General features: G+C 39.1%; 1 protein-coding gene across 11 annotated transcripts in view; it reads right to left on the minus strand.

Moving 5' to 3' along the window:
• Positions 1 to 14,897, minus strand: part of DMD (dystrophin) — a 2,122,534-nt gene that overhangs the window by 961,934 nt on the left and 1,145,703 nt on the right. For all 11 annotated transcript variants that reach the window (XM_075132091.1, XM_048863664.2, XM_048863629.2 and 8 more), the window contains one exon: positions 9,886 to 10,036. In XM_075132091.1, the coding sequence (XP_074988192.1) occupies positions 9,886 to 10,036 (151 nt within the window). The remainder of the gene's footprint in view (positions 1 to 9,885; positions 10,037 to 14,897) is intronic.

Genomic DNA, 14,897 nt, shown 5'->3' on the forward strand with positions numbered 1-14,897 from the left:
TCTACCTGGTCTTAAATGAGATTCCATCAAATTTATTCTGTGTCAGTATAAACTTCTTAAAATATTATCCATCAGCCACGGCTCAATCTCATATGACTCAGGCTGTGGGGCTATAAAATTTCTGTGTAGACATTCAGGCTCGGGCTGGAGCCCAAGCCCTAAAATCCCACAAGGAGGAGGATCCCAGAGGTTGAGCTCCAGGCTGAGCATCTGCACTGCAAATGTATAGCCCCACAGTCCAAGCCCTGCGAGATCGAGCCAGCTGACACAGGCCAGCTATGGATGTTTTGTTGCAGAGTAGACATACCCTTAGAATTAAGTTTGAAAGTATTAAAAGGGTATTTTTTTGTTCCATAAATAGATTTCTTCTGAAGGGCGAGGTTATTCTTGTGCAAGTACAATGAGGGGCAGTAAGAATGGGAGGCAGAATGCAAAGAGCCTCCCACTCACCCACACACAGATACACACACTTTCCTTTCTCACAGCCTATGCAAGGGCTGGGGCAACAACAATCCCCATGCTCAAGAAAGCTCAGAAACTGCTGCCCCCAAGCCCAAGTGAGAGAGCTAACTGCCCCCCAGGGGACAGGGACACAGAGTGACTGAGAGAGCTGATCTGGTGCACTGTGTCAGTAGTCAGCACCATTCTAATGTATGATCCAATTTAATCCCTTTACCCACTCTGAAAAATGGGTGCACTCCCTGAATTCCCCCTAGGGTCAAAACAGCTCCATACCACCCCCTATTCAGAGCTGCACCTATTAAGTATAATCTAGACCAGAGTTGGGTAAACTACGGCCTGCGGGCCACATCCAGCCTGCCAGACCATCCTGCCCAGCCCCTGAGCTCCCAGCCGGGGAGGCTAGCCCCCGGCCTCTCCCCTGCTGTCCCTCGTCCCCTGCAGCCGCACAGGCAGTGCGGCTTGCACCCGCCCACCTCCTTTCCAAAAAGCCTATCCTGCCGCTCTGAGCGGCATGGTAAGGGGGTGGGGGTTGGATAAGGGGCAGGAGGTCCCCGAGGGTAAGCAGGAGACAATTGGATGGGTCAAAGGTTCGGGCAGGGGGAGGCGGTCAGGAGACAGGGAGCAGGGGGGGTTGGATAGCGAGTGGGGTCCCAGGGGGGTGGTTAGGAGTGGGGGGTACCCGGGGGGGGTTCAGGGGACAAGGAGCAGGGGAGGGTTGGATGGGTCGGGGGTTCTGAGGGGGGCAGTCAGCAGGCGGGGGCCAGTCTGTTTGCGGAGGCACAGCCTTCCCTACCTGGCCCTCCATACCATTTCGCAACCCCGATGTGGCCCTCGGGCCAAAAAGTTTGCCCACCCCTGATCTAGACCATACTATGGCAACTATATAATTGATCTAAAGTTATAGCAGACAATATAATCACATTTTCCTTTAACTAACAGCTTTGCATAAGACACTCTCCCTAGGTCAGTAGCTGCTGATTTGTATGTTTCACTGTTTCCACTGTGGGTATTGTTTTTACATTGTGGTCTAAATAAATGGTTCAGCTGTTTTTCACATGGGCCACATGGCTGTCCAGGAGGAAGAATTAGTCACATCCAGATTTCTCTCGCACTATGAGAGATGCATGTTCTTGAAATGAAGCAAATGTTAGGAACTTAGTGAAGGATATTGTTTAGTGGAATGATTTCTGTAATCAGCTTTGTGATCCTTGGGTGCCTTTTCCTTTAGGTGCAACTTTATCAAGTACAGTTATTATGGCATTATGTTCCACTACTGTGATGTAGCATTAGATTTTTTTCCCTCCTGCTAGACACTGAAAAGTTGACAAAAAACAGTTCTGTGAGGATTTCATGATCTGAATGAAGTTTCCCAATTACCGTAATATGTGCAGTTACATACATGTAAATTGTAATAATGTGCCTTATTTACTTTTAGGGTTTTTCTTCTCCCCCCCCCTTTATTTCTGGATGTATAACTAAAACACATATAATGCAAACATTTACCACAAACATAAACTATAGAGAAGAAAAAATGTAACTAAAATTAACTAATGTCACCTCTCTATTCAGTTGGAGGTTTGGGGGGCAGACCTCAACACTGATATAAAAATGACATTAATACAATTATTATAACTTAGAAGACAATTTGTTACAAACATGTTTGTACTTTTAATGAATATTAAGATATAGCTACAAGAGTGTGATAGCCAGGATATTTGGAAATATAACAATGCATATATTTAGCTATTTATGTTACAAAACATTAAAGCTAATCAAAGAAATTCCAGAAGGTTTCTGCTTCTATCTCCCAAGGAGAAGGAAACATCAAGCAGACAAACTATGTAAGCATTATTTTTTTTTTTAAGAAGAAACCGGTTTGTGAACAGAATATAGGGTGAGTTATCAGGGCAACAAAACTGGTTAAAGTGGGTTCTACCAATCCCCCCCCTTTGGCAAGAAAACCTGCTTGTGCTCTTAAAACCTCTAGAGAAAAATATTCATAATTGGAGAAGTTTAAACTTTTGTTTATTTCTTAAATGTTGTAATGGCAAACACTTTTGTGAAATGCATGTTTGCAAATATGTTAGCTAAATGCAAAGCTCCTGATATAACTCCTAAGGAAATTGCTGTGAAAGTGGTAAAATACTTTATGTACCATTATGGACTCTAATCACCTTGTTAAAATAGGGTAAGAAGCCATTTAAATATAGACTATTTATATTAGTGGAGAATTTATTACTGGCAACGTACAAGCAAATCCTTACTCATCTCAGGACGATAAGAGAGTCATTGTTCCAAAAATTGTCATGTAGAATTGATTTAAGATGAAGACTTTCTAAAAGTTATTTAATTTTAAAAGACTATTTTGAGAACTAGAAATTCATGTTTGGATTTTTTTGAAAACAGAATTTCATTGCCTGTCAAAATAAATTGAAAGACTATCTCAAAGAAAGGACTGAATAAAAAGAAGTAAAACTAGCTTTGAAAGTTATCTGATGCTTTCCTCCCACAAGAAGAACAAAGGCAATTAAAGAAATTTGCATTTTCTTTAAACAGACGGCATATTCAGGAGTGGAAAGTGTCAACTTTGCCAAGGCATTAAGCCAATGAAAGGGTCACAGTAAGTAACCTGAAGCTAAGCAAGCACTAAGAGCAACGTTTTCTTATAATTTCATGAAAATAGGATGGAGAAGCGTATAAAAACTCTGAATTCAGAACCCTCACATGCACCTTCTGCTATCCTATTCAAACACAGCCCTCCAGAAACAAGCTGCTACAGACTGATAAGAAAGAACAAAAAAAACCAAGAAGAAACCAACCCAAGGAAAACCTCCCCAATACTTCAACATGAATTGGTGTGAGGAAGTTAACTAAGACACTGCCAAGTGATTGGGTTTAAAACTCTTGTAATGATTTTATTGGACTATTGAAATGCTGTTGTAACTTAAATTACATTATATATTCCTGGAGAAGAAACAGGGGCTAAACATCGGTGAACAGAGAAATAGTGTGATTCAACTGGATTTAGAATTCTTAATATTTGTAATTGGCCTGTCTTAAGACAGCTCCTTAAATGGCTTTTTCTAAGTAATTTAACTAACTTCTTTGATTTCACAGGAGTTAGTTAAGATGGTTTACTTTGCCCAACTATAAACCATTTAGCTCTCTATGAATAATTAGACAGGCTTCACTTGCCCTTAAACCAAACATTTTGCTATATATAAACAATTTTAAGTAACTAATGAGACACTAACAATGAAAAAAAATAGGTTAGTCTTAACTTACCAAGAGAAAATTAGCACATCAAAGTCTGGTGTACTCTCAAGTGTACAATATCTGTTAAAAGTGCTCCATAAAAAGGCACATAAAGGAGATTGTAATAGAAGTAACCAGTTTATAACTGTACTCTATCATATGCATTTTTTGTTTATTTTTTTCTCTTTTTTCCCTTTCTTTAATAAGCAGATAGCCATGGTTAATAATTATGATTATTTTGCTTGGTCTTGATCCTGGTGTCCCCTAAGATATGTTGAAGAACCCTCCTCATTAAATAGTGGGAGACACACCACTGAGTTGGCAGTAAGAGAAACAACTAGTAAGAGCTACCATTTCTTGTTTCTCTAAACTAAATGTTGTTAGTAAATTTTAAAATAAAATTATCTGGCTTCCAACGATTTAAAACTATCCCCCATTTCAATCCGACAGAGGTATCCATTATTAACCAATCAGAACTAATGCACATCAAGTACACAAAAAGTTTGGTTTCAAACTTCAGTCTCAAAATAAAAAAATAAAACATTATAACAACTAAATCCAGAAAAGTATGAACACAAAAATGAAAGCCTAAATTTTCAAAACTAGGAGTTTAAAGTTAGGCTCTTAAATCTACATTTGGGCACCTTGATAAGTGGCCAGATTTTCAGAAGTGTGGAATGCTCCACAGCTCCAATCTGAAGTCAGTAGCAGCTTTTGGATGCTCAACACTTACGAAAAAGGAATAATCACTTATTTAGCTGCCCAAACATGGATTTAAGAACCTAATTTTAGACTCTAGTTTTGGAAATCTTGGCACTTTTTTCCCCTGTAAATGTCAGCTAAGCCTTTTTCTATGACTGTATAAATACATGATTTAAACACACAAAAATTGATGCATTATGATTTCAAATTCTTTCCCTCACCATATATTCATCTGCTGTCTGATTTTCCCTCTCTTCAAATGTAATTTGTAGATTTATTCTCCTCTATATGACTAGCACATAGCTTTTGTTCCCCCAGCCTGCCTCAAAGTCCTTGTCAAATTTTAGACAGAGTGTACAAATGATCTTTCAGAACTCCTAGTTCTGTAATTAACTGAAAAGATAAAATCATGCTCAGATTTAGAAGTCACACAACAGAAGTTAAATTTGACATCCGAGTTCTCAAGCAGTCCTTTAACATTGGATAGACTAAGACTATTTCATGACATAAAATAATCATATTAAAAGGTTTTACATAACTAGTGTCATATCTTCTGCGCATAATTGCTGTATAACGCTACACTACATTATGTAGCAAAATCAACACAGACAACAGTAAATTCACCAGAAATAATGCAATTATCTACTGACTCATGTCAACACTACTGCATCACCTCCCATAATTGTGCAGTTGACTTATATTATTGTATATTAACATTTGACTCATTGTATTTATTAATATATTAAATACAGACATTTTAAAAAGTTCAATTTTTAGTAGCACACTTCTTCACATTTTATACAGCTTGCATCGAAGACAATATCTTGCTCTGAACACCAGGTCATATATCTGCTCATGAAAGCCTTTTCAAGAAAATACTGTTAATTTTGAATATGCCTCACTAAGCAATGTGATCTCATAAAGAATGACAACAACAAAAACACCAAGATGCTAATCTAGTAAGAGTCAGAATGTTCAGATCTTTTAACTTCTTAACCTAATGGAGATGATCATCTCTTCTGTCAGCTTCACGAGTGCCAGCTAATACCTTCCAAACAACAGTCTTATAAAAATAGTATTTCCCCTTGTCTTGCACCATCCACATATGCTGTTGGTGAAGCATCGGCACATGGCCAACAAAGTGACAAAGAACCAACTAATTAAATGATAGAGCTATTTCTTCAGACTAATTTTTCTTCCGCCAGATTGCCTTTTCTCACTCAAACTAACATTTTAAATAATGGTTTTAAGGCCCTCAAAAGGCTCTAGCTCTATCTTCTTCTCAGCACAACTTAGTGTTGAATGACAGTAGCTTTAAAAACCATAGGGCAGACAGAAATGCATAGGTTCTGGATGTTCAAGAACAAAAATGGATGACAGTTAGATGTGAAGGAGGTTAGACTTAAGTCAGTCATAAACACAGGAGTATTACTTGCAGAGAGGAGCTGTATGAGCAGATTTTTATATCTGTTGGAAGGCCCATTTGACAAGTATGTACTTGTTTATATGTGGAGCACATGGTGGCTGTGCAGGTCATCTCAAACTCATGCTCCTAAACCCTTTACATCACTCCTCCCCAACATGTGTTTTGTATATAAAACAGATATGTTAAAGAAACTATTTTAAAGAATGTTTTGGAGAGTTTAAAAAAAAAAGAGAGAGATTATTTCTTATACCACTACCTTTAAATCCAGGTGATTTTGCTACTACTAAGGGCCAGATACTAAGCAAACAAATATGGAGTCCAGAGGAATTGTATGTATGTGTACCAGACAAGGATCTGGGCCTTAGAGTCCAAATGTGCAAGGCTCAGAAGGAGAGAAATACTGAAGTGAATAAATATAAAACACTTATGAAAAATTACCAAAAATAACTTTTGTAGGCCTCAAAATGTCATGACTTTAATGGCAATTATCTCAGGCCCTTTCATGACTAGGGAAGGTGTTGTTTGTCACACTGGTAATCTCCCCTCCTCAATGGAGTAAAGCTTATGTTTCTAGCCTTGCAGGAATAAGAAGTGCCCAAACTTAATGCCATAAGATTTTTATGTCATTAGATCAGAAATGTATCTTGTCTGTCTTGGGAGTGGCAGGAGGGGAGAAAGAAGAGGAAGAACCATTTCTTCCACAGATTGATTTTACTTTAAATTACCTTCTTTGATGCTTTTTAAGGGGTTGGAATATGTCCTGGGAGAATTAGCGGCCAGCGAGTAGGCAAGGCAGGCAAAAGGACCCAAACAAATAAATGTATGATATAGTTCTGCTCTTTTCTATACGGATACGTCCTCTACATATGTGGTACATACCCAAACAACTAAAATATGTTTACGATCACAAAGGGGGAGCACTGAACCATCTGGAAGTACCAACTGCCTACATAGCCTAAAGTCTGCTCCCTTTTGGCTATACATTATGATGCATCTTTGATTACATAATCATAAACTACATTTTCTGCAGGACCTCTGCTTCATTTAGTGTGCAAGTTGTATGGTGCACAATGAAGGGGACATATTTACTGACTGATACAAAGGTCTTTGTGGGTTCCCCTCCAATTTATCTTCTTAACATTGCCTCATTCATTATACACAATCTTTTTTCTATTTACTCATTCGCTACATAACCTTGTGTGACATTACTGATTTGAATTGGGACTGTATAGAACATTGTTGCAACCAAGGTCCTGTAGTGGTACCAAATCTTGTATAAAGGGGGTCAAATAAGGTGTCTAAGACAAGGTTATGGTTTGCTGGTTATGATTATGCTATCTGTTTGCATGTATCATTTTTGTATTAAGTATTGGCTCTCTACTGTCTGTATTTCAAATTTATGCTATGCTTCTGGATGAGACCCCAGACAAGTTGGTGTCAGCTCTGCCTAGCCTGCTTGATGGCCCATTAAGGACCATCAGCTATACTACTGACCCATTGAGAGAAGGCAGACACGCCTTGTGACTCAGCAAGGTATGCAGGGACCTGCCTATGGACAGAACTCTAAGGTTTTTCCATGCCATCTGATAGACAGCTTGTCTTTGGAACAAAGAAAGAAAGACCACATGGCAAGAGAATACAAAAAGCTGCTGCAGATCCTCCATCTTGTCTTCAGTCCTGCTTCATACCTCCGGAGGAACTTTGCTACACTGAAGCTTTGAACCAAGGACTGAAAGACCCATCCCAGCTGTGGATGTACGCCAGAGACTTGATCTGAACCTGCAGTTTATTCTATCACTGCTGCAAGCCTGAACCAAGAACTTTGCCATTACTGTATGTAATTGATTCCATTTAATCAATTCTAGCTCTCATCTATATCTTTTTCCTTTTATGAATAAACCTTTAGATTTTGGATTCTAAAGGATTGGCAACAGTGTGATTTGTGGGTAAGATCTGATTTGTATATTGACCTGGGTCTGGGGCTTGGTCCTTTGGGATCAAGAGAACCTTTTTTCTTTTACTGGGGTATTGGTTTTCATAACCATTTGTCCCCATAACGAGTGGCACTGGTGGGGATACTGGGAAACTGGAGTGTCTAAGGGAATTGCTTGTGTGACTTGTGGTTAGCCAGTGGGGTGAGACCAAAGTCTTCTCTGTTTGGCTGATTTGTTTGCCTTAGAGGTGGAAAATCCCCAGGCTTGGGCTGTAACTGCCCTGCTTGAAGCAATTTGTCCTGAATTGGCACTCTCAGTTGGGTCCCACCAGAACCAGCATCGTTACACCTTGTTCTTGGTTTAATGTGAATTCTGGTTTGAGTCTGGTTACAGAGGAAGGCTGCTAAAAGAAAAGAGGAGGTAGTAGACAGATTTTTACTTATTAAAATAACTTTTTTTTAAAATGTGCTATATATCATGTCTTTTCATTTGAAAAATCTGAAGTGTTCATATTTTTTTAACAATACTGATTTTGTGCAATATTAATACATTGTGCTTATCTAATTATCTTTGTGAGCTTTTTTTATTTCCACTTGTATTTGGCACTACACAGCATTGTGGTGCTGGGAACTTGTCAATGATCACTCCTAAAAGATATCTGTAGTAATTAATTACAGACACTGAAATCTATTGTGTGGCTCCTTCTCATTAGGAAAAGATAGATTACTAAATGGGAAAGCTATTTCTCTCTGATATATCTTGTAGGTGAATCCAATTCTTCAACCTAGAGATGACTTAATAAATCTTAAATAATTAACTCACTATTTTACATACTTAAAAGGAAATAATCAAATATGTTAAAACTGTAGATTAATGGAAACCCAAGTCTTGTAGTTCACAAGGACAACACCAGAGCATTTAGAGAATTTGAAAAAAAGAGTAAGATTTCCCATATGCATCATTGTTTTTGAGTGTCTCCTATAATGGGAATTTCATCCCTCATTCCTGGCTCATTTTAGATCAGTGCCTTCTTGAATTAAAACAAATCAAAACCAAAAAATAAAAATGCATGACATTAAACAACCTATACTTTCTCTAACTGACGGTTCTTATCTCCATTGCAGTGTAGATGCTCATTAATGTAACACTGAAAGCAAAAGATTTTTCTTGTGCTTGGGAATTAATTTATTACATGTATCTAAAGTGTCATTGTTAGACAAACCATTTTATCCAAATGAACTAATCAACTTGAAAATCACTGGTATGGAATTAGTAGTACTAATCTACTATACTATCTACTATTAGTAGTACTATCGATCTATATACACATACACAACATGTCATACTGAGCCATACAAAATGAGAATAAAGTCAGCTATCAATAAATTAAGAATTATTTTTTTGCTTATGAACCTAGGGCATGGATCAGCGTTCAGTGTCAGTACTGGACCTGGCCCAGGGAAGCTAATGATCCAACCAGCAGACCAAATTCAGTGATGAATCCTGGTCACGTGGCACAGGAGGCATATTATGCATATGCTAAGAAGAATAGAGGAGTGTACAAATTGGAACCTGGATATGAGAACTGAACGGCAATTCTGTCATGATGCAATTTACAAAAAAACACCTTGGATATTCTTTTGATTACAAAACGAAAGAGGATGGCACAGGCAGCACAGGTTAAGGACCCACACAAGGTTAATGGAACCTCTCTTTCATGGCTTGCTCATGAATCAAGTTTCTGCTACAAAGCATGGTAATAAAACATCCCCTACAAGCAAAGTTTATCTCCCAGAGCATTATTCTCTTCCTACGCTGAACATACAAACCGCATGGAAATGAATGGGCATTGTGTGCCTGAACTAAATAAAGACAGACCAAATCTTTAACTACAGAAGTGTTACCTGGTTGCACCTTATTCTAACGTTAATTTTATTTTTAAATTCATTTTCAGCTAATATCTCGGAAAAAAATATTTGTTAAAGAAAAAGGTTGAATAAGAAAACATTTGAAAATCATATAAAAATACCACTCAGCAATCAACACTATATACAATTGAACTATAAAGATATGGTACTGTATAGGAATGGGTCAGTTAAAACCTACCTTGAGATACTGCTTTATTTTGGCTTGATCCAGGTCCCTGGTACCTGTCTGTGCTCTAGCCAGATACTGTTCTGCATCAGTTAGCCAGAGATTAAAATTCTTCATGTCATGATGGAAACACTGCCACTTCTTCACAGCTCTGTCAAAGCGTCTACAGGTGGAAATGGAAACCAAGTGATGACATTTTAGTATGTTATTTAACTAGAAAGAGAACAATCAAAAGTTTTTAATGTTTCTAGTGTCAAATGATACCACTTTGATGCCTTTATGTGCTTGAAACTTTTAATACTTACATGAAAAGAAAACATTAAAGAACTTCTAAGCAGTCACAAGATTATTGAGCATGTAAGCCACAGGGCAGTATCTTATCTATTTTTCGCTTCTTTTTCTTTTTTTCTTAAATGTTTTAAACAAATTTCATGCTTATGAAAGGTGCTCCACTGACAGCTTTGAAAACCTGAAGTCCTGTGCTAATCCACAGAATTGGTACAATACTTCCAGAAGTAGTGCAATCTGCCACGCTACTCTGCCAACATGCCTAGATACTGGCATGAAGAAAACACCATTAAGTATGAAAGGGTAGTTCAGTTCCCATGTCCTAGCAAACAGGAGTGGCTAACTGGGGAATTTTGCAAGGGAGTTTACAACAGGAGTGGGGGGAGGAGGGGCCTACATACACTTCACATTCCTTAAACTTCTTTAAACTTAAGCCAAAAAACATCCCCTGATAAAAACAAAACAACAAGGGAACCAGCTGCAGGAGTAAAAAGAATGCAGGCAGAAGTCCTGCAACACAGTGGGGGCTACCCAGTTTATTGAACCCAATGCAGCATGTATGATTACCTGCCCTATGGGCAGGTGGTGTAGGTGTGCATTCGGTTCAAGGAGCTCCTGGCCCTCAGAGACCATGTACGGGCTTTGGAGACCAGGGTGGCTGAGCTGTCGGAGCTAAGGGAGACAGAGAGGTAGATAGATGAGACTTTCTGGGACACAATAGAACGGTCCCACTGCCGGTCTGACAGCCTCTGTGCTGCTGAGGAGGATGAAAGCCTCAGGGAAGGAGAACATCCAACTGGAGCAGAGGGAAACAATCATATAATTACAGGTTTCAGAGTAACAGCCGTGTTAGTCTGTATTCGCAAAAAGAAAAGGGGTACTTGTGGCACCTTAGAGACTAACCAATTTATTTGAGCATAAGGTTTTCCTGGATTTGTGCTGGAAATGGCCCAACTTGATTATCATACACATTGTAAGGAGACTGATCACTTTACATAAGCTATTAGCAGCAGGAGAGTGGGGTGGGAGGAGGTATTTTTTCATGCTTTGTGTGTATATAAAAAGATCTTCTACATTTTCCACAGTATGCATCTGATGAAGTGAGCTGTAGCTCACGAAAGCTAATGCTCAATCATATAATTGGAACCCTCCTTCCAGATGATGATGTGGTATCCTCTCGCACTCAGAATACCTCTCCAGGAGAGGGAACTCCAGTTATTAGGAAGAGACAGGTATTAGTAATGGGCAACTAAATCATTAGAAACATAGATAGCTGGGTTTGTGATGACCAAGAGAACCACATGGTGACTTGCCTGCCTGGTGCGAAGGTTGAGAATCTCTCAAGACATCTAGACAGACTTATGTGTTGTGCTGGGGAGGAGCCGGTGGTCATGGTACATGTAGGTACCAGTGACATTGGGGAGGATAGGAAAGAGGTCTTGGATGCAAACTTAGGCTGCTAGGTAAGAGATTGAAGTTCAGGGCCTCCATAGTAGCACTCTCTGAAATGCTTCCAGTTCCACGCACAGGGCCAGTTAAACAGGCAGAACTGCAGGGTCTCAATGTATGGATGAGACGATATGAAGGGAGGAGGGGGTTAGATTTATTAGGAACTGGGGACACTTTTAGGAAAGGGGGAGCCTATACAGGAAGGATTGGCTCCACCTAAACCAAAATGGAACCAGATTGCTAGCACTTAAAATTAAAAAGGTCAAAAAACAGTTTTTAAAAGGCATGGGGAAAACTGATAGGTGCGGAAGAGCACATGGTTCAGACAGAGACATCCCTTAGGGGAAGATCTACTAATGGAGATTCTCTATGTCCTAGTAAGGAGAAGAGTATGGAAGATGATAAAATACAGGTAGGATCTGATGAGAAACAGTCAAATGAAAAAAAAGTCTCATTCAATTACATCACGTAATGGGAGACAGCTAAAAAGTGACAAGTTTTTAAAGTGCTTATATACCAAGTGCTTATATACCAATGCTAGAAGTCTAAATAATAAGATAGGTGAACTAGCATGCCTCATATTAAATTAGGATATAATAGTCATCACAGAAACTTGGTGGAATGAGGATAATCAATGGGAAATAGTAATACCTTGGTACAAAATATATCAGAAGGACAGAACAGGTTGTGGTGGTGGGGGAGTAGCACTATATGTGAAAGAAAGCGTAGAATCAAATGAAGTAAAAATCTTAACTGAACCAAACTGCACCATAGAGTCTCTATGGATACTAATTCCATGCTAGAATAATAAGAATATAGCAGTAATGCTATATCACCGACCACCTGACCAGGATGGTGATAGTGACTGTGAAATGCTCTAGGAGATTAGAGAGGCTATTAAAAAAAAAAACAATAATAATGGGGGATTTCAAATATCCCCATATTCACTGGGTATATATCAGGACGTGATGCAGAGATAAAGCTGCTTGACCCCTTAAACGACTGCTTCTTGGAGCAGCTAGTTCTGGAACACACCAGAGGAGGGGCAATTCTTGATTTAGTCCTAAGTGGAGCACATGATCAGGTCCAAGAGGTGAACACAGCTGGACCGCTTGGTAATCATGACCATAATATAATTAAATTTAACATCCCTATTATGGGGAAAACACCACAGTGGCCCAACACTGTAGCATTTAATTTCAAAAAGGGGAACTACACAAAAATGAGGAGATTAGTTAAACAGAAATTAAAAGGTACAGCACCAAAAGTAAAATCCCTGCAAGCTTCATGGAAACTTTTTAAAGACACTATAATAGAGGCTCAACTTAAATGTGTACCCCAAATTAAAAAACATAGTTAGAGAACCAAAAAAGAGCCACCGTGGCTAAACACCGCAGTAAAAGAAGCAATGACAGGCAAAAAGGCATCCTTTAAAAAGTGGAAGTTAAATCCTAATGAGGAAAATAGAAAAAAGAGCATAAACTCTGGCAAATGAAGTGTAAAAATATAATTAGGAAGGCCAAAAAGAATTTGAAGAACACCTAGCCAAAGACTCAAAAAGTAATAGCCAAAATTTTTTGAAGTACATCAGGAGCAGGAATCCTGCTAAACAACCAGTGGGGCCACTTGACTATTGAGATGCTAAAGGAGTACTCGAGAACAATAAGGCCATTGCAGAGAAACTAAATGAATTCTTTGTATCAGTCTTCATGGTTGAAGATGTGAGGGAGATTCTCAAACCTGATCCATTCTTTTTAGGGGACAAATCCAAGGACCTGTCCCAGATTGAAGCATCATTGGAGGAAGTTTTGAAACAAATTGATAAACTAAAACAGTAATAAGTCACCAGGACCAGATGGTATTCACCCAAGAGTTCTGAAGGAACTCAAATATGAAATTGGAGGACTACTAACTGTAATCTGTAACCTATCATTTAAATCAGCTTCTGTACCAAATGATAGGAGGACAGTTAATGTGACGCAAATTTTTAAAAAGGGCTCCAAAGGTGACCCCGGCAATTACAGGCCTGTAAGCCTGACTTCAGTACAGGGCAAACTGGCTGAAATTATAGTAAATAACAAAATTTTCAGACACATAGATGAACATAATTTGTTGGGGGAAGAGTCAACATGGTTTTTGTAAAGGGAAATCATGCCTCACCAATCTACTAGAATTCTTTGAGGGGGTCAACAAGAATGTGGACAAGGGGGATCCAGTGGATATAGTGTACTTAGATTTTCAGAAAGCCTTTGACAAGGTCCTTCACCAAAGGCTCTTAAGCAAAGTAAGCAGTCTTTTTCAAGCTGAGCAGTCCCCATCTTCCTAATCTCTCTTTATTTGGAAGCTGCTCGATGAAGGATTCATGCAGGGTTCATGCACTTGGCAACATTCAGGGCACACCCTGAGTGTTGTGTAGGAGCAGTGCACACACAGCTCCTCTCAAGGGCATGAACCTTGGAAACTCGCCCAGATGATATGAACCGTGGGAAGCCTCCCAGGACTGGGCTCAAGGCCCGAGAGCAAGGAATGCGGTAGATAGAAATTGGTAAATAAGAATATTAAACAAAGCCAGTGTATTCCTTTTATCTGTTGGAGTATGTAATGCACAGGAGGAGCAGAGAATAAAAGAGAGGGTGGAAAGCTGACAAGGCAGACCAGCCTGATTGCTTGCTTAAAGCCTTGTTCTGGCTTGTATTTGGACCGCAACAGCTCCATATCCCTAATCATTTTTGTTGTCCTTCTCTTTATTTTTTCCAATTTAAATACATCTTTTCTGAGATGGGTGACCAGAACTGCATGCAATATTCAGGGTGTAGGAGTACCATGGATTTATATGCTGGTATTATGATATTTTCTGTCATCTTATCTGTCCCTGTTCTTTTGATTTGTAACACTGTTATCTTTTTTGACTGCTACTGCACATTGAGCCGATATTTTCAGTGAACGATCCACAGTGACTTCAAGAGCTCTTTGTTGAGTGGCAACAGCTAATTTAGACCCCATCATTTTGTATGTATAGTTTGGATTGTGTTTTCCAATTTGCATTACTTTGCATTTGTCAACATTAAATTTCATCTGCCATTTTGTTGTTCAGTCATCCAGTTTTGTGCGATCCCTTTCTAACTCTTCACAGTCTGCTTTGGACTTGGCTATCTGGAGTAATTTTGTACCGTCTGCAAACTTTGCCACCTCATGTTTAACCCTTTTTCAGATCATTTATGAATATGTTGAACAGCACAGGTCTTGGTACAGACCGCTGGGGGACCCCTCTATATACCTCTCTTACC

Source organism: Caretta caretta, chromosome 1 (genome assembly GCF_965140235.1).
Source record: "Caretta caretta isolate rCarCar2 chromosome 1, rCarCar1.hap1, whole genome shotgun sequence".
Lineage (NCBI taxonomy): Eukaryota > Metazoa > Chordata > Testudines > Cheloniidae > Caretta > Caretta caretta.